This window comes from Budorcas taxicolor, chromosome 8, assembly GCF_023091745.1.
Source record: "Budorcas taxicolor isolate Tak-1 chromosome 8, Takin1.1, whole genome shotgun sequence".
Classification (NCBI taxonomy): Eukaryota; Metazoa; Chordata; class Mammalia; order Artiodactyla; family Bovidae; genus Budorcas; species Budorcas taxicolor.
The window spans coordinates 113,837,706-113,859,160 of NC_068917.1; the positions used below are offsets into that span (position 1 = coordinate 113,837,706).

General features: G+C 38.7%; 1 protein-coding gene across 1 annotated transcript in view; it reads left to right on the forward strand.

The window, feature by feature from the left end:
* Positions 1 to 21,455, forward strand: part of CNTRL (centriolin) — an 83,776-nt gene that overhangs the window by 12,044 nt on the left and 50,277 nt on the right. Inside the window, exons 6-12 of the mRNA XM_052644946.1 lie at positions 1,769 to 1,962; positions 4,926 to 4,982; positions 8,120 to 8,239; positions 11,592 to 11,820; positions 13,066 to 13,175; positions 15,198 to 15,392; positions 20,977 to 21,130. Of these exons, the coding sequence (XP_052500906.1) occupies positions 1,769 to 1,962; positions 4,926 to 4,982; positions 8,120 to 8,239; positions 11,592 to 11,820; positions 13,066 to 13,175; positions 15,198 to 15,392; positions 20,977 to 21,130 (1,059 nt within the window). The remainder of the gene's footprint in view (positions 1 to 1,768; positions 1,963 to 4,925; positions 4,983 to 8,119; positions 8,240 to 11,591; positions 11,821 to 13,065; positions 13,176 to 15,197; positions 15,393 to 20,976; positions 21,131 to 21,455) is intronic.

Consider the following 21,455-nt stretch of genomic DNA (forward strand, 5'->3'; position numbering starts at 1 on the left):
GTCTGAAGTTTTCAGAAGAGGAAGTGGTCAGCTGTGTGGAGTGTCACTGAGACAGAAGGAGAAGGGTGCGCACAGAGAAGTGCTCTGGACTAGCAGTGTAGCGATGAGCTTGACGAGAGCAGTTAAGGAGTGGTTGGAACAAATGCTGGGTTACAGATTGAAGAGTGGATGGGAGGAAGACATTTGGATGAAGATTTGAAATTTCCTCCCACAGTTTCTCTCCCCTCGTACCTAATAAGTGAGTTTTAAAAAATGTTTAAAAAATTTCACCAATCACTTCCACACCAGGAAATTGTCAGAAGCATCAAAGCTGGTAATCAAAGAAGCAGAATATTCAAGAGTTAAGTGAAGAAACAAATCATGGCTTAGTTTCTTTGGTCCTTGGGAGGACAAGGAGATGAGACCAGAGAAGAAGAATAAAGAATGTCTCTTGATAAGTGGGGTGGGACACTTTCTCTATCAGAAGGAAGAGAAGATGTGTGTAGGTGTTAGTTTTGTTGCTTTGGGGCTAAGAAAATGAGGAGTTTCTACTGGTGGGGTCTGTCTTATTAATAAAGTATGAGCTCATCAACTGAAAAAAGAAAATAGAAGGAGTATGGGAGTTTTGAAGGGAAGAGGAAGATATGAAGTAGCCTAACACAATAGTTATGTAATAGTTACAGGCTATGAACCTGTATGTTCAGCCATTTGAAATTGATGTTAGTCCTTGTTTATTGATAAAAACAGCGGTTTCATGTGGTTTGATCCAACACTTGAGAAATGTGGTAAATGTTTATTAGTTCGGGATCCCCTAACTCAACATTTGTTTCCCAGAAGGTGATGTTTTGGAATCATTAAAAAACATAAATGAAGCAAAGAGAAGTCAAGTTGCGGGAAGTGTTTAAAGTACCTATGATTCATTCGCAACTTTGAGTGTTAATTAGGAGCTTTTAGTGATGCTGAGCTCTTGGGAAGGCAGACACCAACTCCCCCTGTGACGAGGGCCACGGCAGAGGTGCAGGGTGGCATCATAGCATTCCTGAGAAGCATTGTATCTGGGGAGGGTAGAGTCAGGGCTGGCTTCTCATAGTGTTTTATATTAAAAAACCAAACCTGGAAGATGCAAAATAGGCCAGTAGGAGATAGAGGAAGACAGTTCCAGGCAGAAGGTGTGAATAAAAGCCTGCAGATGAGAACAAGCATCAGAAAACTGAAGAAGTGGAATCATTTCAGAAATGTGTGCTTGAAAACGGGGCTGGAGAGGGGATTTGGGACCAAATCATGAAAAGCCGTGTCAGTTCTCGATGAAAACCTTTTGGATCCTATCCTAAGCATCATAGGAAGCCTTAGAAGGATTCTTGAGATGTCTTCTCTGGTAGCTCAGCTGGTAAAGAATCCACCTGCCATGCAGGATAACGTGGTATTTTATTTTGTAAGCATGCTTGCAACATCCTTTAAAGTGTAATCACTAATATCAAATAAAATTTTGCATGTTTTTTCTAAGAGACTTGGAAAAAGCCGCCTCATTTATCAACACACAGATGCTTGGAATTAAAATATTATCGTTTAAAATCGTTATCCAGATGATTATGCCTTCCTTCCTTTTAGTATAAATCACTGTCTAGCTCAAAATAGTCTTTTTTTTCCCTAAACTATAGTGAATAATTTAAAAAGTAGAATTGTATTTTTACTATTCTAAGACTTCTTTTGCTGTTATTTAAGAAATAGTCCTGCCTTTCTTCAAATAGAAAATATAATGATTCATAAACTATTCAATTTTTACTGGTAGAAGAGGTAGAAAGACTGGAAAGAGACCTGGAGAAGAAGATGATGGAAACTGAAGAGCTTAAAAGCAAACAAGCACAGTTCCTTGAAGAAATTAAAAATCAAGATAAATTGAACAGATCATTAAAAGAGGAGGCTATGCTACAAAAACAGAGCTGTGAGGAGCTCGAGAGTAACCTTAACACGAAAAATGAACTGGTAAGTCCGTATTTTACATTGCTGTGACTGTATTCTCTTGAAATAGAAAATTCTCCGTTCTTAGGTCTGAAAACACAACTTCCTGGCCGTAGAATGGCGAGGATGTGGTTTAACGGAAATAGCGTGCTGCAGTTGACTGCTCACTGCATGGTATGGCTGCCCAAAAGATGCGTGCTGTCTGGGACTGTGCCCCAAGCCTGCAGATAGTCAAAGGGCTGTTTCATGGAAGAGGGGCTGGAGTTACTGATGAAGCGCCCAAGACATAAAATTAAGTAGCAACTAGTATTATAGGGAAGCAGTTTTTCATTTAGTAATGAAGAGGAAATCTAATAGCTGTCTTGAGATAAAATGTGATGACTCTGATTGTGTTTGCTCTCACTGAAATAGGCATGTACTCAGGGTTTAGGAAAAAGATTTTAAAAAAAATTAGTCAGGGAGACGACTAAATCACCTTAAAAGACTTCTTCAACCTAGAGAATCTGATCCTGTAAAATTATTAGGCTACTTTCCTTGAAGGAAAAAGTAGCTGTTGGTACTCTTTTTTTTTTTTTGACAATTCTTCCTCTGATCTAAGCATAACTTCAAAGAACTGTATTTCTCTTATAATTAATAGAATCCTTTATACAGTTAATTTTTTTTTTTTTTTTTTTTGGTGTCCCTCTTTCAAAATTGGCATTCTGGCTTAATTACTTGATTTGTTGACAAGAATTCTGCCTAAACACTTGCATTTTTAAACAAGGGGGGAAAAACGTTCCCTTCTCTGTGTGGAGAGAGAAATTGTTGCCTGAAGTCTACATACCTCTTTCTTGAGCACTTCTTTATCAGTGGGGGACATGGTAAAAATCAGGACAGCTTCCCCAGCTCTGTTAGTCAAATATTCATAACATTTGTGGCTTTCTTCATATGCCTTTTATTTGAAGGTAGTTTTCAAATATGCCTACCGTATTCTGAAGGCATGTTGTATATGATGTTAATAATTCAGTGATTATCAGTGGTCTTACGTGTGCATCTGCCGTGCTCCTTTCCAGAATAGAATGGATCATTGAAGACTTACTACAGTCAGTTTCATTCTAGCAGTGAGCTCTTTGTGCCATCACGTAATGTTTGTACTTAAAATACAAGAAACAGTACTTAAAAAATAAAAACAGTACTTAACTGTGGTAAGTTTTCAGTATCGCATTACATTTGTGAACATTTAATAAATTTTCCTGAGTTACTGATCTTTTCTGACAATATAAAATTCACTTTTATTACTAAGATAAAGGAAGATTATAATTTCCATATGCTGAGATTTTCCATGCATGTTAGTCAACCTGTTGAAAACCTTGGCAAAGTATTGTATTTATTTATTTATTTATTTTAAATTGAAGGATAATTGCTTTACGTATTGCGTTGGTTTCTGCCAAGCATCAACATGAATCAGCCTTGGGTTTACCCATGTCCCCTCCCATTTGTATTTATAATCGCGTGCTATGTGCTATCCCAAATTATGAGTTCCTACAGTTACCTAGTTTTCTCTTTTGTTTGTTTATAATGTTGATATGTTTGTGCTATAAATAAATGTTTTGTAAATCAACAGTTTTTGCTGTTTCTTTTCTGTAACTATTTTTGGTTAGAAGACAGACTGTGCTGTTCTTTAAGTCTTTATGTTATTTTTATCATTAACTGTTTAAGTCATATTATATACAAAGTTAATATGTTTATTATAACAAATTCAGACAACACAAATGTATACAGTGGAAAATGAAGGTTTCATTCTTTCCTATCCCATTCTTTGGAGGTTAATATGTATCCATTTTGTTTTCTATGCTTATGTAATATATATTAATTACACATGTAATTGAATATATATACACATATATATACCTTTGAATGTTTTCTGATTTAAAAAGGATCTTACTGTATATTTTTTAAATTCTGCCTCTTATTTTTAATAAAACAGTATATCATTGGACAGCTCTCCAAGTTAAAAACTACATACACATGTACATGTGTGCACACGTATATGCACACACACATAAGTTCTTTTTCTTTTCAAAGTCTGTATTGTGTTCTGTTATATGGGTTTTCTGTAATTTGTTCAATCTACTGAATATTTAGGTTGCTGCCACTTTTTTGTTATTAGGAACAGAACTGTAGATAAAATCTTACTTAAAAAAAATCTTTATGCCTTATGCATTCATACTCATAATTCCTGAGCATAATCACTGTAAGTTTAAAATTTTTTAATTTTGATTAATGTTAATGCACCCCTCAAAAAGCTTATAATTGCTTCACACTTCTATAGGAATGGGTGAAGGAACCCAGTCCTTCAGTTGATATTATTTTGAACTTGTAAATAGAATAGAAAAAAATAGAATCTCACTGCTTTAATTTCACAATGTTTTTAGTTATTGAAGTACTGAATATATATTTATTAGCTACTTTGTATTTCTTCTTTAAATTCATCTTGTTTTACTTGTTATTTTATGATTCCAAAGAACTGTTCTATGTTTAGAAAAAATAATTCTGTGTCTTATTTTAAGAACCTCCATTTGAAAAACATTTTCCTTTATCTTATGCAGAATGTCTGGTGGTAATATCATCTATAGTTGTAAAATATTCTAGTTTCATGAAGTAATTCCTCATGTAGTATGCAAATTAACTTCTAAATGAAACATGATAGCATTAGTTATTTAACTCTTGTTCTTGTTTCCTCAGTTAAAGTGAGGACTATTTACCTGCCCTGTGACTAAGTGAGGTTATGAATCTGAAAATGCTTTAAAATGAACTAAATTAAGTAATATGGTAGTAAATTTGAAACTCATAGGTAGGATGATGATAAAATGCACCCATATAAAAATAATGCAGGTGTTAATAAGCATATCTTCCTAAGGTAAGTTGTCAGTAAAGAGCAACTTACAGTGTCACATTCTCTAGAATTCTCCAGGTGACGCTGTCCGTCTGCTTCTTTCTCCTTTTAGCCCTTGTCTTGGCTTCTTGCAGACCCTTGTCTGCCGATTCTTCATTCCTCCTTAAAGGTAGTCTGTCCAGGGCTGAATCGTACACTGGTTTTCACGGTTTGCATGGTAACTTGTGTTAATAGACTTACGTCCATTTTAAGTTTTGAAACTGGCTTGCCTTTCGAGAGATGTGCTCGTGTGTGTACATATTTTTTTTTAATGAATGTGTACATAGGAGAGTGAGTATGAATGTGGGGAAAAGAATTTGTATTATTTTTCCTACTGGTAAATATGTTAAGTTCAGTCAACTCTTGATTATCCACAACTAATACTGTGACTACCCTACTTTACAGGGCCTTAGACTCCCAGTTTGTTCTCATTTATTCATTTCTTCAGTGGACATTTATTGAGTGCTTACTGTATGCTAAGCCTACTGCTGTAAAAGACACAAAGCACAGAGTATTTATTGGTAAAGTTGACCCTTGAACAACATGGGGGTTAACCCATGTAAAACTTTTAGTTGACCCCCAGTATCCTTAGTTTCTTGGTATCCGTGGATTCAACCAACCACTAACCGTCTAGTACTACAGTAAATACTATTGGAAAATACATGTAAGTGGACCTGCTCAGTCAAACCCACATTGTTCAAAGGTCAGACTATATTTGCCTGCAGAGGCCAATTCATGTATTCTCCATGGTCCAGTCACATTTGTTTTTCCCCACTGCCACCAAAGAAGGCAGTGGCCACCCGCTGCAGTACTCTTGCCTGGAAAACCCCATGGACAGAGGAGCCTAGCAGGCTACAGTTTATGGGGCCGCAAAGAGTCGGACGCGACTGGGCAACCGAGCACGCACTGCCACTGACCTTTGAGGAGCAGAGCCCAACAGTCGTTGACACTGTGGGTTGTGAGTTGCTTTCTTGAGACTCAGGGACTCGTGAGCACTGGTGAAAGCATCTATGTGGGTAATGTGCTTGGCACCCCACAGCAGGACATGGAAGGCGGTGTCGTATAACAGAGTGTTAGATTTGAAATCAGGAGACTTGGAATTGAGCTCTGCCTCTTCCACTACCAACTGTGCAGCTGGGCAACTTACTTAACCTCTCTGTGCAGCTCTCGTCATCTCATTGGGTGGTTGTGAAGATTTAGTGAGATAGCACATGCCAGATGCCTAGCACAGAGTCTCGCATCCCGTGAGTTCTCAGTCAGGATTGCCTGTTATCCCCGTTAGCCTTGCTTCCCCTCGGGTCGATAGTCAGGAGGTGACTGAAAGCTGAGTCATGCACGACTTTGGTTTCGTGGGCCTTATAAAATGTTCTGTGTCTATTCTCTTCAGCTTGCATTTTCGTATTAAAGAAGTCTTTCTGCATGCATGTTTTTTGTCTAGTATCTACTGTTGGATGCTGGGGGCAATGAAAAAGCAGAAATCACTTAGTGGACCTTTGAAATGAATCAAGAATTGGTTTAGTAGAAAGGGAGCTGGTACTGGTAGTTAATAAAATATTTAATTTCTACCACTAATTATTTAACATCTGGCAAGTCAGTTAACCAATCTGGGATTCAGTTTCTTCTTTAAATTTATTTATTTTAAATGAAACAAAGATGAATATTTTTAATGATAAAAGGAACAATTCACAAAGAAGATATCATAAACCATTGGCACCTTAACAGCAAACAAACAAAGATATAAAGCAAAAGTCAGAAGAAATATAAGGGAAAAGAAAAAATTCATAATCATATTGATACATTTCTCTGAGAATATTTTATCAAGTGCAGAAAAAATAAGAATAGGAGCATCTTAAGTGATGTCATTACTAATTTAAATATAATAGATGTATATTTAACTAATCTATATTAATCATTATACACAAATATATTAAAAATTTTTTGTCTCATGCATTGTTACTAGATGTCCATAGGACATGTAGAAAAACTGGCAAAAGATAAGCATTACTAAATTTCAAAAAGTAGAATTCTTTTTTGTGTGTGATTCAGTTATACATATATATGTGTGTTATTTTAAAATTTATTTTCCATTATAGGTTATTACAAGGTATTGACCATAGTTCCCTGTGCTATATAGTAAACCTTTGCTGCTTGTTGCATATTGTTTTAAATTAGAAATCTAGCATTCTAGTCATACTGTCAAACATGTGGAATCAAAATGTCATAAATTTTTTAGTTAGGCAAGAATTCATAAGTTTTCTAAAATATATATATTATTCATATATTTATATATATGTGTGTACAAAAGCTTTTCTACTATGCTTAATAAAGTCTTAAGAACATCAAAAGAGTAAAAAGGGATGGAGAAATGGAAAAACATAAACTAAATGAAATGGGAGCCCTGAATATGAAATAGAAGAAGTGAAACAAAATAGCTAAAAGTAAAAGATCCTCATATAGTCCAGTTGTTTTTAAACATGGCTGCTCATTAGAAACAAATCTGGAGCTCTGGCAAAAAACAAAAGCAATACTTGGGCATTTGTAGTTTATTTATAAATTCAGAAGATTAGATTAGATGATTTGTTTTCTTTTAGCTCCTAAAATTTCCAAGAATAACTGAAAAGTTGTAATATGGTAGGATTACTTTATTAAAAGTTTAATAACATCACATATTTGGATCTGATTGAGCTTGTTTGCATCCCTTATCCTCTATTACACACATAATGCTCTGAGCACTTAGGACCAAGCTGTTGTTAGTCATAGCCAAGATAAGACAGCAAGGGCAGTGCACCAGTCAGAACCAATTTCCTACTTTCATCCTTCCCACTCCTTCTAATTTCTTTGTAGTTAATGTCTAATATCATGCCTATCCATGAAGCTATTGTAAATAAATTAAGTAAATTAGTACCAATTGTTGGAAAAATCAGGAAGCAGACACTTAGTAGACTAGTTACTTAAAAATAATTGTTAAGGATTATTTTCACATTTGGATAAAACAAATTTAAATGATCTTTTAAAAACCTTTTCATTACGCCCTAAAATAACGTCATAAACTTCAAAGGTCTCTTATGTGATCTCTCATGAAATGATGACTTTGTACTCCATTTTTTATAGTGCTTTAGAATTAAGATAAAATGCTCTTAATGTTCCATCTGCTGTGGGATTTCTTGAAATCTAATAATCAGGTGTGATTAGAACTTGCCACACCAGTCTACCTTTACACTAACTTACTGAACCTGTGTGTTGTTTCTTGTCAAACTGGGCCAACAGCTAAGACAGAAGACCATGGAACTAACGCGAGCATGTCAAAAACAGTACGAACTGGAACAGGAGTTGGCTTTTTATAAAATCGATGCTAAATTTGAGCCGCTGAATTATTATCCCTCAGAGGTGAGTTATTTTAATTTTGTAGTAATCCAAATTAAAGACAGGATAGAAGGGGGCAGGGGAGGGCAGGGTAGTGGTGATGTTTAAAAATATCTTATTGTTAATCATATTCGTATTATGAGGATATCAGCAGAGTAAATGTATCTTGGTTCAATCTGTGAATGACCTAGGTCAGTGAGATAGAGCAGTGTCCATAAGAGTTTAAAAGCCCTAAAAGGATATTTGCCCACATCCGTATTTGTAACCCGGAGCAACCTTCTAATGCTCAGTTATCTCACTCAAAACTGTAGTTTGATCAGTTAGTTCAGTCACTCAGTCGTGTCCGACTCTTTGCAACCCCATGAATCGCAGCACGCCAGGCCTCCCTGTCCATCACCATCTCCCAGAGTTCACTCAGACTCACGTCCATCGAGTCCGTGATGCCATCCAGCCATCTCATCCTCTGTCGTCCCCTTCTCCTCCTGCCCCCAATCCCTCCCAGCAGCAGTCTTTTCCAATGAGTCAACTCTTCTCATGAGGTGGCCAAAGTACTGGAGTTTCAGCTTTAGCATCATTCCTTCCAAAGAAATCCCAGGGCTGATCTCCTTCAGAATGGACTGGTTGGATCTCCTTGCAGTCCAAGGGACTCTCAAGAGTCTTCTCCAACACCACAGTTCAAAAGCATCAATTCTTCAGTGCTCAGCCTTCTTCACAGTCCAACTCTCACATCCATACATGACCACAGGAAAAACCATAGCCTTGACTAGATGGACCTTAGTCGGCAAAGTAATGTCTCTGCTTTTGAATATACTATGTAGGTTGATCATAACTTTCCTTCCAAGGAGTAAGCGTCTTTTAATTTCATGGCTGCAATCACCATCTGCAGTGATTTTGCAGCCCCCAAAAATAAAGTCTGACACTGTTTCCACTGTTTCCCCATCTATTTCCCATGAAGTGATGGGACCAGATGCCGTGATCTTCGTTTTCTAAATGTTGAGCTTTAAGCCAACTTTTTCACTCTCCTCTTTCACTTTCATCAAGAGGCTTTTTTGCTCCTCTTTGCTTTCTGCCATAAGGGTGCTGTCATCTGCCTATCTGAGGTTATTGATATTTCTCCTGGCAATCTTGATTCCAGCTTGTGTTTCTTCCAGTCCAGCGTTTCTCATGATGTACCGTGCATAGAAGTTAAATAAGCAGGGTGTCAATATACAGCCTTGACGTCCTCCTTTTCCTATTTGGAACCAGTCTGTTGTTCCATGTCCAGTTCTAACTGTTGCTTCCTGACTTGGATACAGATTTCTCAGGAGGCAGGTTAGGTAGTCTGGGATTCCCATCTCTTTCAGAATTTTCCACAGTTTATTGTGATCCACACAGTCAAAGGCTTTGGCATAGTCAATGAAGCAGAAATAGATGTTTTTCTGGAACTCTCTTGCTTTTTCCATGATCCAGTGGATGTTGGCAATTTGATCTCTGGTTCCTCTGCCTTTTCTAAAACCAGCTTGAACATCAGGGAGTTCACAGTTCCCATATTGCTGAAGCCTGGCTTGGAGAATTTTGAGCATTACTTTACTAGCATGTGAGATGAGTGCAATTGTGTGGTAGTTTGAGCATTCTTTTACATTGCCTTTCTTTGGAATTGGAATGAAAACTGACGTTTTCCAGTCCTGTGGGCACTGCTGAGTTTTCCCAATTTGGATTTTGGAAGTTTGGATTTAAGGAAGCTGAAACTGCTAGACCATTCTGGTATGACCTAAATCAAATCCCTTATGATTATACAGTGGAAGTGAGAAATAGATTTAAGGGACTAGATCTGATAGATAGAGTGCCTGATGAACTATGGACTGAGGTTTGTGACACTGTACAGGAGACAGGGATCAAGACCATCCCCATGGAAAAGAAATGCAAAAAAGCAAAATGGCTGTCTGGGGAGGCCTTACAAATAGCTGTGAAAAGAAGAGAAGCGAAAAGCAAAGGAGAAAAGGAAAGATATAAGCCTCTGAATGCAGAGTTCCAAAGAATAGCGAGAAGAGATAAGAAAGCCTTCTTCAGCGATCAATTTTGGCATATTGAGTGCAGCACTTTCACAGCATCATCTTTTAGGATTTGAAATAGCTCAACTGGAATTCCATCACCTTCAGTAGCTTTGTTTGTAGTGATGCTTTCTAAGGCCCACTTGACTTCACATTCCAGGATGTCTGGCTCTAGATGAGTGATCACACCATCGTGATTATCCGGGTCGTGAAGATCTTTTTTGTACAGTTCTTCCGTGTATTCTTGCCACGTCTTCTTAATATCTTCTACTTCTGTTAGGTCCATACCATTTCTGTCCTTTATCGAGCCCATCTTTGCATGAAATGTTCCCTTGGTATCTCTAATTTTCTTGACGAGATCTCTAGTCTTTCCCATTCTGTTCTTTTCTTCTATTTCTTTGCATTGATCGCTGAGGAAGGCTTTCTTATCTCTTCTCGCTATTCTTTGGAACTCTGCATTCAGATGCTTATATCTTTCCTTTTCTCCTTTGCTTTTCGCCTCTCTTCTTTTCACAGCTATTTGTAAGGCCTCCTCAGACAGCCATTTTGCTTTTTTGCATTTCTTTTCCATGGGGATGGTCTTGATCCCTGTCTCCTGTACAGTGTCACAAACCTCAGTCCATAGTTCATCAGGCACTCTATCTATCAGATCTAGTCCCTTAAATCTATTTCTCACTTCCGCTGTATGATCATAAGGGATTTGATTTAGGTCATACCTGAGTGGTCTAGCGGTTTCAGCTTCCTGAAATCCGAACTTCCAGGAAAACTGCACTGCCTGCTTCGGTGCCCATGGCATAGTCGTATGCCTGTATTGTTTGTTCAGGAGTCACTGGGTTCACTATTCATCAGTCATTATTTATACAAATACCATAAATGTCACTGTAATGGAAAGCCATTTAACTTCCAAGATCCAGTGATTCCAATCAATATCATGTATCATTTAGTAAAAATTAAGTAATTAAAATTTATTAGACTGAGATTTTACTTATATGCCAGCCAAGAAACCACAGTACAGGAGTTGGCTTTGAGAAATCTGATTTGAGAGATTGAGCAGTACTTTAAAAAGCACGTCTGTAGGTACTTCCATAATCAGTCCATCCAGCTCACTCTTCAGGGACAGGAAGAGGAGTCTTTTGGAGGCCATTTTTTTGTTCTAGTTCCTTTTTAGTATTAAGAATAAGATGCAAGAATTCTGTATATAATTATATGTATATTTTAACTTCTATATATGTAAGATTAGTATTTAGGCAATTCTGTGCTATATTCTTCACTAATAAAACAAAAAACGTCACTTGACTGCATAGCAGTTACTCAGTAAGCATAAGCTCTGTTTATTTTGTTTTCAGTATGTTGACGTTGATAAAGCCCCAGATGAAAGCCCTTACATTGGCAAGTCCAGATACAAGAGAAATATGTTCGCCACAGAGAGTTACATTGCAGATAAGGCCCAGCCAGTCGAGATCAAGAGGATGGAGCCAGAGGAAGGGGAGCAACTTAGAAACGAGCATGTGAACTTGAAAGCCCGTATGCCACTGGACACCGAGCTGGAAGACAAAGAGAGCAAAATAAGTACAGGTTAAAACAAGTTGCTTTGAATTCTTTAAATATGTAAGAAGACTGAATAGATATGCTGACTTTTAAAATTCTTCTAGTTAAACATGCCGAAGGTATTTATTATGATGGTGTTTACATGAGAAGTTTAAAACAAAAGTAGTGATTCATTGAGCAGGTTATTTTTTAATCATTCCTGTTATGAGGGAGAATTAAAATCTGACCATAATTTGGCAACATGTCCAGGGGCTCCAAGAAGGCTTAAATCTGGTTGTCGTGACAACAGATTCTTCTCACCATTGGACCTGCACATTCAAAGGCACATTTAGTAATTGAAGCAAGTACAGTTATTGATGCCTATACATGCTGCTAAAACCTGAAGCAGTGCTTTGGGTAAGCGGGATTAGTGTATTCTTCTTAGGCTTGGGTCCAGGGCTGACTTCTGACTCTTCCTGACCTGTCCCACACTCCACCTCCTCAGTTGCCTCCCAAATCATGTAATTCAAGGAATCTTACCACTTCCTGGCAAGTCATAAAGAGAAAGAAATCATCCCAAGGGGACACTTGGAGACCGTCCAAATGGCAGAGTTTGAATGCACTTACCCACTTAGCTCTATGCATATGAAGGAATTAGAAAGCAGTCTTGAGTTCATGTGTCTATCTCACTGGTAACCATGGCCCATTGTGGGGATCTCAGTCAGTGAGATTAGTGGTCCATCTTCCCATTTAGCTGGTTGGCAGCTAAATGGAAGAACTCAGAAGGCCAGTAGAGGTTGACCCGGAGACAGGAAAAACGAGGCTGGCTGCCATGTCTGCGTACACTATCCTCAAGGCTCTGGAAGGGAAAGGCAAACTGCATCAGACACCTGTGCTGGCCAGCTTCACGGGGCTCACGGTTCCATAGGAGATGGGGAAGGAGGGAGGGAGAGAGGAATTAGAAACTCGAGGCAGAAAATCATTTGTAAGTGCATATTTTCAAGTAAAATCCTTAGTCTCTCAAAAGTTCCTTAATCTGGGACTATCAAGTAAAGCCCCTTTTATGTTAAGAATTTTACAAGTAAATGGATCAATTATAGCTCTATGTCATATCATGAAACTATTCTATAGATTAATAGAGAGGAAAACCTTCATAAGCAATTACTTTTTTAATGCATGTGATGTATAATTACAGAATTTAATTGGGGAAGTTATTGCTAAGAAAAGGGTAGAAATTTGAGAATTAAATATTTTTCTTGTGTGTGTCTGTGTGCATGGTTTTTAAATTTGTAGCACAAGCTCGACTATCAGAACTGCATGATGAAATAGAAAAGGCAGAACAACAAATTTTAAGAGCCACTGAAGAATTTAAACAACTGGAAGAAGCTGTACAGCTTAAAAAAGTAGGTAAACGTAAAGCTGTATTGCTGAGAGGAAACGCCAAGAGTGAAGCGTGCTTCCCTCTTCACAACTGTGTAAAGACCGTCTTCAAACAGTCTTTACATCAGTGCTGCCTATTTAATTGTGGAATAACAAATTTCAGAGTCAGACGTGGTTCTAGCATTTTCCAATTTCATTTCCTACCATTCAGGATGACATCCTATTAGCATTTTATAGATTGTACAGGTATACGTTACTTTTATGTAAAAAAGATACATTCCATCTACTCTATTATGAAAGTGTCTAATTTATCAAGGGAAGCAGCTTCCTAATATCTTTCTTAATTTAATTAAACAGTCCCCACCATTAAGATCTTACCTGGGACCTAGATTAAGAGCCAGAAGACATCTCTGTAATAACATTATTAAACACAGGCAGCAAAAATATAAATGATATAAAATGTAGTATGTAAAAAGACGATGTCATGAAGAAGTAAACAGCTCAAAACCTGTGACATAGCTGAATAGGAAGAAAGTTCAAAAAAGGAAATATTCTGACATTTTAGTTTTTAAGTATGTAGAAGGTTTTGATTATTTGCAACTTCTAAAAATCAATATTTCAAAATTATGATGGTAACTGTATTCACACCATAGTAAGTAGAAAAGAACATGAAGTCCAAGTTATATGTTCTTTTAAAAAGATACCCTGTGTGTTACTTTCAGATTGTTTAGTAACCAGAAACTGATTCAGGTTTGTGTGGCCGTTGCTGACTGGGCTGCGCCCTAAGTAATGAGCAGCTGTGTTCCTCCCACAGGGACAGGAAGTAGGCAATAGATAGTAAAAATAAGTGTAGCAGAAATGTGTAGATAAACAGCATAGGTTGTAGGGAGGGAAAAAACGAAAATTAGGAGAAATGATAGAAAGGATGTCGAGTGTGGCAGCCCACAGAGGCCTCGCTGAAGAGGCGACAGTCAGGCTGAGAGAGTGTGACAGGGAGCCAGTGAGGTCTTCAGGCAGAGGTGACAGAGTGTGCAAAAGGCTTCAGACTGAAGAGTCCTCTGCAGAGTGAGGGAGAGTGTAGTGGGAGATGAGGTTAAAGCTCATGCCAGGCATCATAGACCCTTTTAAGGGGTATGAATTTATCCTGAATGGAATAGGAAACCTTTGCAGGACTTTAGGTGGTAGAGTGGCTGATCTTATTTGTATCTTTGCAAGGTCGCTCCCCTACTTGATGAGATGAAGTGGGTTGAGAGAGATGGAAGGAATGGAGATGAGTACATTGGTTTGGAGGTTGTTGTCTAGTGCAGGCGAGGCATGATAATGGCTCGGACCACAAAGGTGGTGGCAGTCATGGAGAGGAAGGAGACTAGGTAAAAATCTGGAAGGAGAAATGGCGGGAGTTAAAGAAGGATTGAAAGTGGGAGATGAGGCAGACAGAGCTGTCAAGAGTAGTTTACAAGAATTTATAATTTATAAGAATAATTAAATAAGAATGTTTTAAAACAGCACTGGCCAAAGCTTTATATAGATAAATTGATAGAAGTAAATAATGTACAAAATATTTAAGTAAATAGATCCTTATAAAATGTACTTAGGAAAAAACTATTTTAAGTGAGTTATTTAAATATTTTTAAAATATTTATATTTTTTAATATAATAAAGCCTTATAATAAAGGCTTTTAATTACACTGTCAGTTTTATATTCTAATACAAGGGTAAGTGCTAAAGTCAACTAACTACCATGAAGGCTATGGTTATTATTATTATTAATTTATGTTATTTGTACTAGAATGAAAAGTTTCATTACTACCTGCATTTATTTTCTCATAAGCTCTTGTAAAATAAACATTTTTACGTGTAATAAAGATAAAAGTGTAAGCTATGACTGGATTGCCGAGATAACTCTTACATTTTACTTATACTAAGATAATCTGATGGAGCATGCAATTATACTTTTTTAAAATTGTGCTAGTTGTTTTCTATAAATTTGAAAATCAGTGTTTCTGTCCTTTGCTAATTGTGTATTGGGGTGTGGGGGGAATTAGATTTCAGAAGCAGAGAAAGACTTTCTTCTCAAGCAGCTGAGTGGCAGGATACAACTTTTAAATAAATTACGCCAGGAAGCTCTTGATCTAGAAATGCAGATGGAAAAGCAAAGAGGAGAAATTGCTGAAAAACAGGAGGAGATCAAGGACCTCCAAAGAGTTATTGATAGTCTGGATTCCAAAGACCCAAAACACGTAAGTAAATGAAGAGAGCTTTGGCTTGGTCTGTGGGGGTGAGAATATCATTCCTTCTGTTAACAGATATTATGTCTCATCATTTATAGCCTCAGAGTCCTTTCTGAAAATCTCTTACTTTGATGCACAAATGTGAGCGACGTGTTTATGTGTGTGTGTGTGTATATATAACATGTCTGTATATACATATTGTTTGTTGTTTTTATTTAGTCACTAAGTCATATCTGACTGTTGCGTGACCAAGCTGTAACCTGCCAGGCTCCTCTGGGATTTCCCAGGCAAGAATACTGGAATGGGTTGCCATTTTCTTCTCCAGGGAATCTTCCCAATGCAGAGATTGAACCTGATCTCCTGCACTGCAGGCGGATATTTTACCACTGAGCCACTGGGAAGCCCACATGAAAAATTAGAGATTTTAAATAATATATAATATGGCCAGCAAATTTGGAAAACTCAGCAGTGGCCACAGGACTGGAAAAGGTCAGTTTTCATTCCAATTCCAAAGAAAGGCAATGCCAAAGAATGCTCAAACTACCGCACAACTGCACTCATCTCACATGCTAGTAAAGTAATGCTCAAAATTCTCCAAGCCAGGCTTCAGCAATACGTGAACCATGAACTCCCTGATGTTCAAGCTGGTTTTAGAAAAGGCAGAGGAACCAGAGATCAAACTGCCAACATCCGCTGGATCATCAAAATAGCAAGAGAGTTCCAGAAAAACATCTATTTCTGCTTTATTGACTATGCCAAAGCCTTTGACTGTGTGGATCACAATAAACTGTGGAAAATTCTGAAAAAGATGGGGATACCAGACCACCTAACCTGCCTCTTGAGAAATCTGTATGCAGGTCAGGAAGCAACAGTTAGAACTGGACATGGAACAACAGACTGGTTCCAAATAGGAAAAGGAGTACATCAAGGCTGTATATTGTCACCCTGCTTATTTAACTTCTATGCACGGTACATCATGAGAAACGCTGGACTGGAAGAAACAGAAGCTGGAATCAAGATTGCCGGGAGAAATATCAATCACCTCAGATATGCAGATGACAGCACCCTTATGGCAGAAAGCAAAGAGGAGCAAAAAAGCCTCTTGATGAAAGTGAAAGAGGAGAGTGAAAAAGTTGGCTTAAAGCTCAACATTCAGAAAACGAAGATCATGGCATCTGGTCCCATCACTTCATGGGAAATAGATTGGAAAACAGTGGAAACAGTGTCAGACTTTATTTTTGGGGGCTGCAAAATCACTGCAGATGGTGACTGCAGCCATGAAATTAAAAGACGCTTACTCCTTGGAAGGAAAGTTATGACCAACCTACATAGTATATTCAAAAGCAGAGACATTACTTTGCCGACTAAGGTCCATCTAGTCAAGGCTATGGTTTTTCCTGTGGTCATGTATGGGTGTGAGAGTTGGACTGTGAAGAAGGCTAAGCACCGAAGAATTGATGCTTTTGAACTGTGGTGTTGGAGAAGACTCTTGAGAGTCCCTTGGACTGCAAGGAGATCCAACCAGTCCATTCTGAAGGAGATCAGCCCTGGGATTTCTTTGGAGGGAATGATGCTAAAGGTGAAACTCCAGTACTTTGGCCACCTCATGAGAAGAGTTGACTCACTGGAAAAGACCCTGATGCTGGGAGGGATTGAGGGCAGGAGGAGAAGGGGACGACCGAGGATGAGATGGCTGGATGGCATCACAGACTCGATGGACGTGAGTCTGAGTGAACTCTGGGAGATGGTGATGGACAGGGAGGCCTGGCGTGCTGCGATTCATGGGGTCACAAAGAGTCGGACACGACTGAGCGACTGAACTGAACTAAACTGAACTGATGGCCTATAATATCTTCCCTTATCACATTTATTTGCTCAAAAGTTGACCACCCTGTGTAAGGCCCCTAAGGACAGGAACTGTATCCCCAGGGGTCAATACTACGTTTAGAATGATTGCATTAAGGAAAATAGTCAAGAACAGGCCTATAGCTACTACCCAAACAAAGCTACTTTCCTCCCTGTTTGAGTTCTGTGATCTATGAGTGTAATTACACCCTAGATTGTCTGTTTGCTTTCAACAAACAACTGTGATAGTCTTGGCATACAGGGAGTCTAATACACACTGGATGTCTGTAAAGTATTACATATAGAAAGAGGTTAAATGAAAAGTAGGAAAGGCATGCAAGTTTTGAAGGTTGTCACAATCAGTGTGTCAGTGGAGACGAAGCATGCAGGCCAGATTTTAAGACTCCTGAAGTTCAGTTCTAGGGCTGTAGCTTTAGTCTCAGTACCAGAGGATGTCTCTGTTTCGCTCATTTACCCAGACGGAGCATTTTTTTTTCTGGTTTGCACAAAGTTACGTTATTGGCTAGTGTCTGGCCCCCATTTTATTGCTGCAAAATGTGAACAGTTTAGCAAGAGGGAAAGAGGCATGGTATTGCGCATATTTTTCTGCAGATATAGACTAACCTTTATTATCAGATGAAGTATTTTTCTGAATTGCAAATAGAATTTAAAAGTAAAAGCTTGACAGATCAGCAAGCGGTAAATGAGATATGATGAGAAACGTATTAAGTGACAGTGATGTGTCTTGCATTGCGCTTGGTTTTAGGATATACTGTGAGGAACTTTATTTTATTACAGCATCCAAATGAGATTGGTGACTTTTTAACTTGCATAAAATTTAAAAAAAAAAAGAAAAGAAGGGGGGGACTTCCCTAGTTCCCAGTGATTTAAAAAACAATCTGCCTGCTAATGCAGGCGATGTGGGTTCCATCCCTGGGTCGGGAAGATCCCCTAGAGAAGGAAATGGCAACCCACTCCAGTATTCTTGCCTGGAAAATTCCATGGACAGAGGAGTCTGGTGGGCTACATACAGTCCATTGGGTCACAAAAGAATCAGACTCAACTTAGTGACTGAACAACAACAAATAGGATAAAAGTGAGATCAGCCCTGGGATTTCTCTGGAAGGACTGATGCTGAAGCTGAAGCTCCAGGACTTTGGACGCCTCATGCGAAGAGTTGACTCATTGGAAGACTCTGATGCTGGGAGGGATTGGGGGCAGGAGGAGAAGGGGACGACAGAGGATGAGATGGCTGGATGGCATCACTGACTCAATGGACGTGAGTCTGAGTGAACTCTGGGAGTTGGTGATGGACAGGGAGGCCTGGCGTGCTGCAGTTCATGGCGTCGCAGAGTGGAACACGACTGAGCGACTAAACTGAACTGAACTGAAACGATTTCCCAAGTCTCCCTTTTAGGAAGAGGCAGAGCCCATGCTTATGCTACTAGATAACTTTCTCCTCACAAAGGAGTTACAAATCTAAAGAGCTTAATTACTTTTAAAATTAAATCAGTGCCAAGCCTAATCAAGTTTTCAACAAACGCAAGCATTTAACTAGTTTTCAAAAGCAAAAGATACTATGTAAAAATCAAATCCCTTTAGTTAGAGATAAACGGTTCACAGTTAGAAGCAGAAATACCAGAGGAACAAGGAACAAATGTAATAAGGGGGGATTTGTATCCCTGTTCACTATCTAGCTATGCCCTACGGAAGCAAAAGGTAACAGTACCCCTGGAGGGAATCAGCCTGTGGTAATCTGTTGCAGACGTTTTCGTGATTGGCCTGGGGGAGCTTCCTGTGTTGTGATTTAAAGCGTGGAGGGTGGGGCCTGCTTGCAGAGGCTGCTTGCGATTGGACAGGCCGGGTTGCCGCTCAGCCTCCGCCAGGAATGTGGTTTGAAGTGCTGGGAGGTTAGAGGCTCGGAGGCGCTTACAAAAATGTGACTGTCAGAGAGGGAAGTGCACATGAGTTTCAAGGCAACATTAGAAAGCGTTCCGCCCACAGCTCCTCTGTTCTCAACGGCTCAGTTTTAACAGGACACATTCTAAGTTAAGGTATGACCATTTTCTCTCGCTCGCTCGCTGTACGAGGACTTAGAAAGGAGGAGGAGGAGTCAGAGATGCAAGTTCCTGTTTTTACAGTACCTCTATTGTGAGCTCCACGGTAGGGAAAATCGCTGAATATACTTTTGCTCCCATGTGTTTAATGCAGATCATTGACGTATTGAACTAATTTTTTGTCCTGCATGTAGAGATTTCAGTAGAAGTTTTAATGGTGAATTTTTAAGATTTATTGATACAAGTATGAGGGCAGAAGATTTTAAAAATTTAGTCTGAGCCACAAAAATCCTAAATTTACTTAGAATTTAAGCTTTTATCTTTAGTTACCTTTTGAGAAAGATTTCAGATGGGTATTTTGGGAGAGTAGGAGGAGTTTTGAAAATCCCACTGAGTCAAGCTGGCTCTCATCTGTTCTTCAGAAATGAAGAGACTTTCTTTCTTGTCTTTGGAGGCAACAGCATGTAAAGCTGAGGACTGTTCTTTTATAGTGAAATTACAGTCTTAGACTTGAGAAGAATGGAGTTTGTTACTCAGATGGATGTAGCTCTTTCTCCTGATCACTTTCTCTCGATTTATTTTTGTCCTGTTCTCTGATCCTGTGGGGGCAAGCTAGAGCTCTGAGAGTGTGTGTGGGAGGACACAGGTTCTCTGGAGAATCATTTTGTCTCCATATGAACAGTCGCCTAAGGAGACCTGGGCAAGTCATTTGGTGGACCTGAGATTCCATCCTCAGGCGTGAAAGAAAGAGGTAGACATTGGTTCTCAGGGTTTTATCCCAGCACACCTGAGAAATGCAATCCAGTCCTTTCAGTTAACAGCAGCTCCCTAAAGCAATGATTGTCAAGGTATATGTGGGTGTGTGAAAGCTTTTTTTTCTACCAGGAATATATGTAGTGGTTGGAGGAGAAGGGCGTGCCTCCATAGGGCCCTCTGTCTTGAGGATCACTGGCCTAAATGGTCTTTGAGGTCTCTCTCAACTCCCAGTTTATAGAACTTAAAAGCAAAATGTTTCTTTGTATAAAGAATTGGAAATAAAATTGAATTCTAAGGAAGAGTTTATTTCATGTCTCTATCTCCCCCAAAATATTATAAAAACATTACTTTGCTGACAAAGATCCATCTAGTCAAAGCTATAGTTTTTCCTGTAGTCATGTATGGGTGTAAGAGTTGGACCATAAAGAATGCTGAGTGCCAAAGAATTGATGCTTTTGAACTATGGAGTTGGAGAAGACTCTTGAGAGTCCCTTCAACTTCAAGGAGATCAAACCAGTCAATCCTAAAGGAAATCAGTCCTGAATATTCATTGGAAGGACTGATGCTGAAGCTGAAGCTCCAATACTTTGGCCACCTGATGCGAAGAGCTGATTCATTGGAAAATACCTTGATGCTGGGAAAGATTAAAGACAGGAGGAGAAGGGGACGACAGAGGATGAGATGGTTGGATGGCATCACTGACTTGATGGACATGAGGCTGAGCAAGCCCCAGGGGTGGGTGATGGACAGGGAGGCCTGGCGTGCTGCAGTCCATGGGGTCTCAGAGAAAGCAGCTCATGTGAAAACAACAGTGTCTGACACAGAACAGATGCAAATTGTTACATTTTCTTTTCCATTTTTCCTTAGAAGTGTTATTAAGGGTTATTATTTTTATAAACATTAAAAGAATTTGGATTATTTTTTTTTCAATTTAGTGCCATATGAAGGCTCAGAAAAGGGGTAAAGAACAACAATTTGACATTATGAACAAGCAGTACAAGCAACTTGAAAGCCGTTTGGACGAGATACTTTCTAGAATTGCCAAAGAAACTGAAGAGATTAAGGACCTTGAACAACAGCTTACTGAAGGTGAGAATTCTAAGCAGGATTTGAGGTATATCAGTTTCAGTGTTAGTAAAAGACAAATGACAGGCGTTAATCCAAATATTAGCTGAATATGCTTCAGCTGTTAGTGCTAGTATTTGATAGGGAAATATTTACAGAGTTCTCAAAAATGTTTAATAAAGTTAAAAATTTTTATTTTGGTTTTCTTGGGTTGATGTCCTAGTGAGTCAGGTCACTGTGGCAGGAAGTGCATACGTGATCATGATAAACACTGGTACGTGATTGTCTTCTTCTAAGGCATAAAATCCTTGTCACTTATCCCTGCTATCAAGCACTCAGTGTCTGGTTA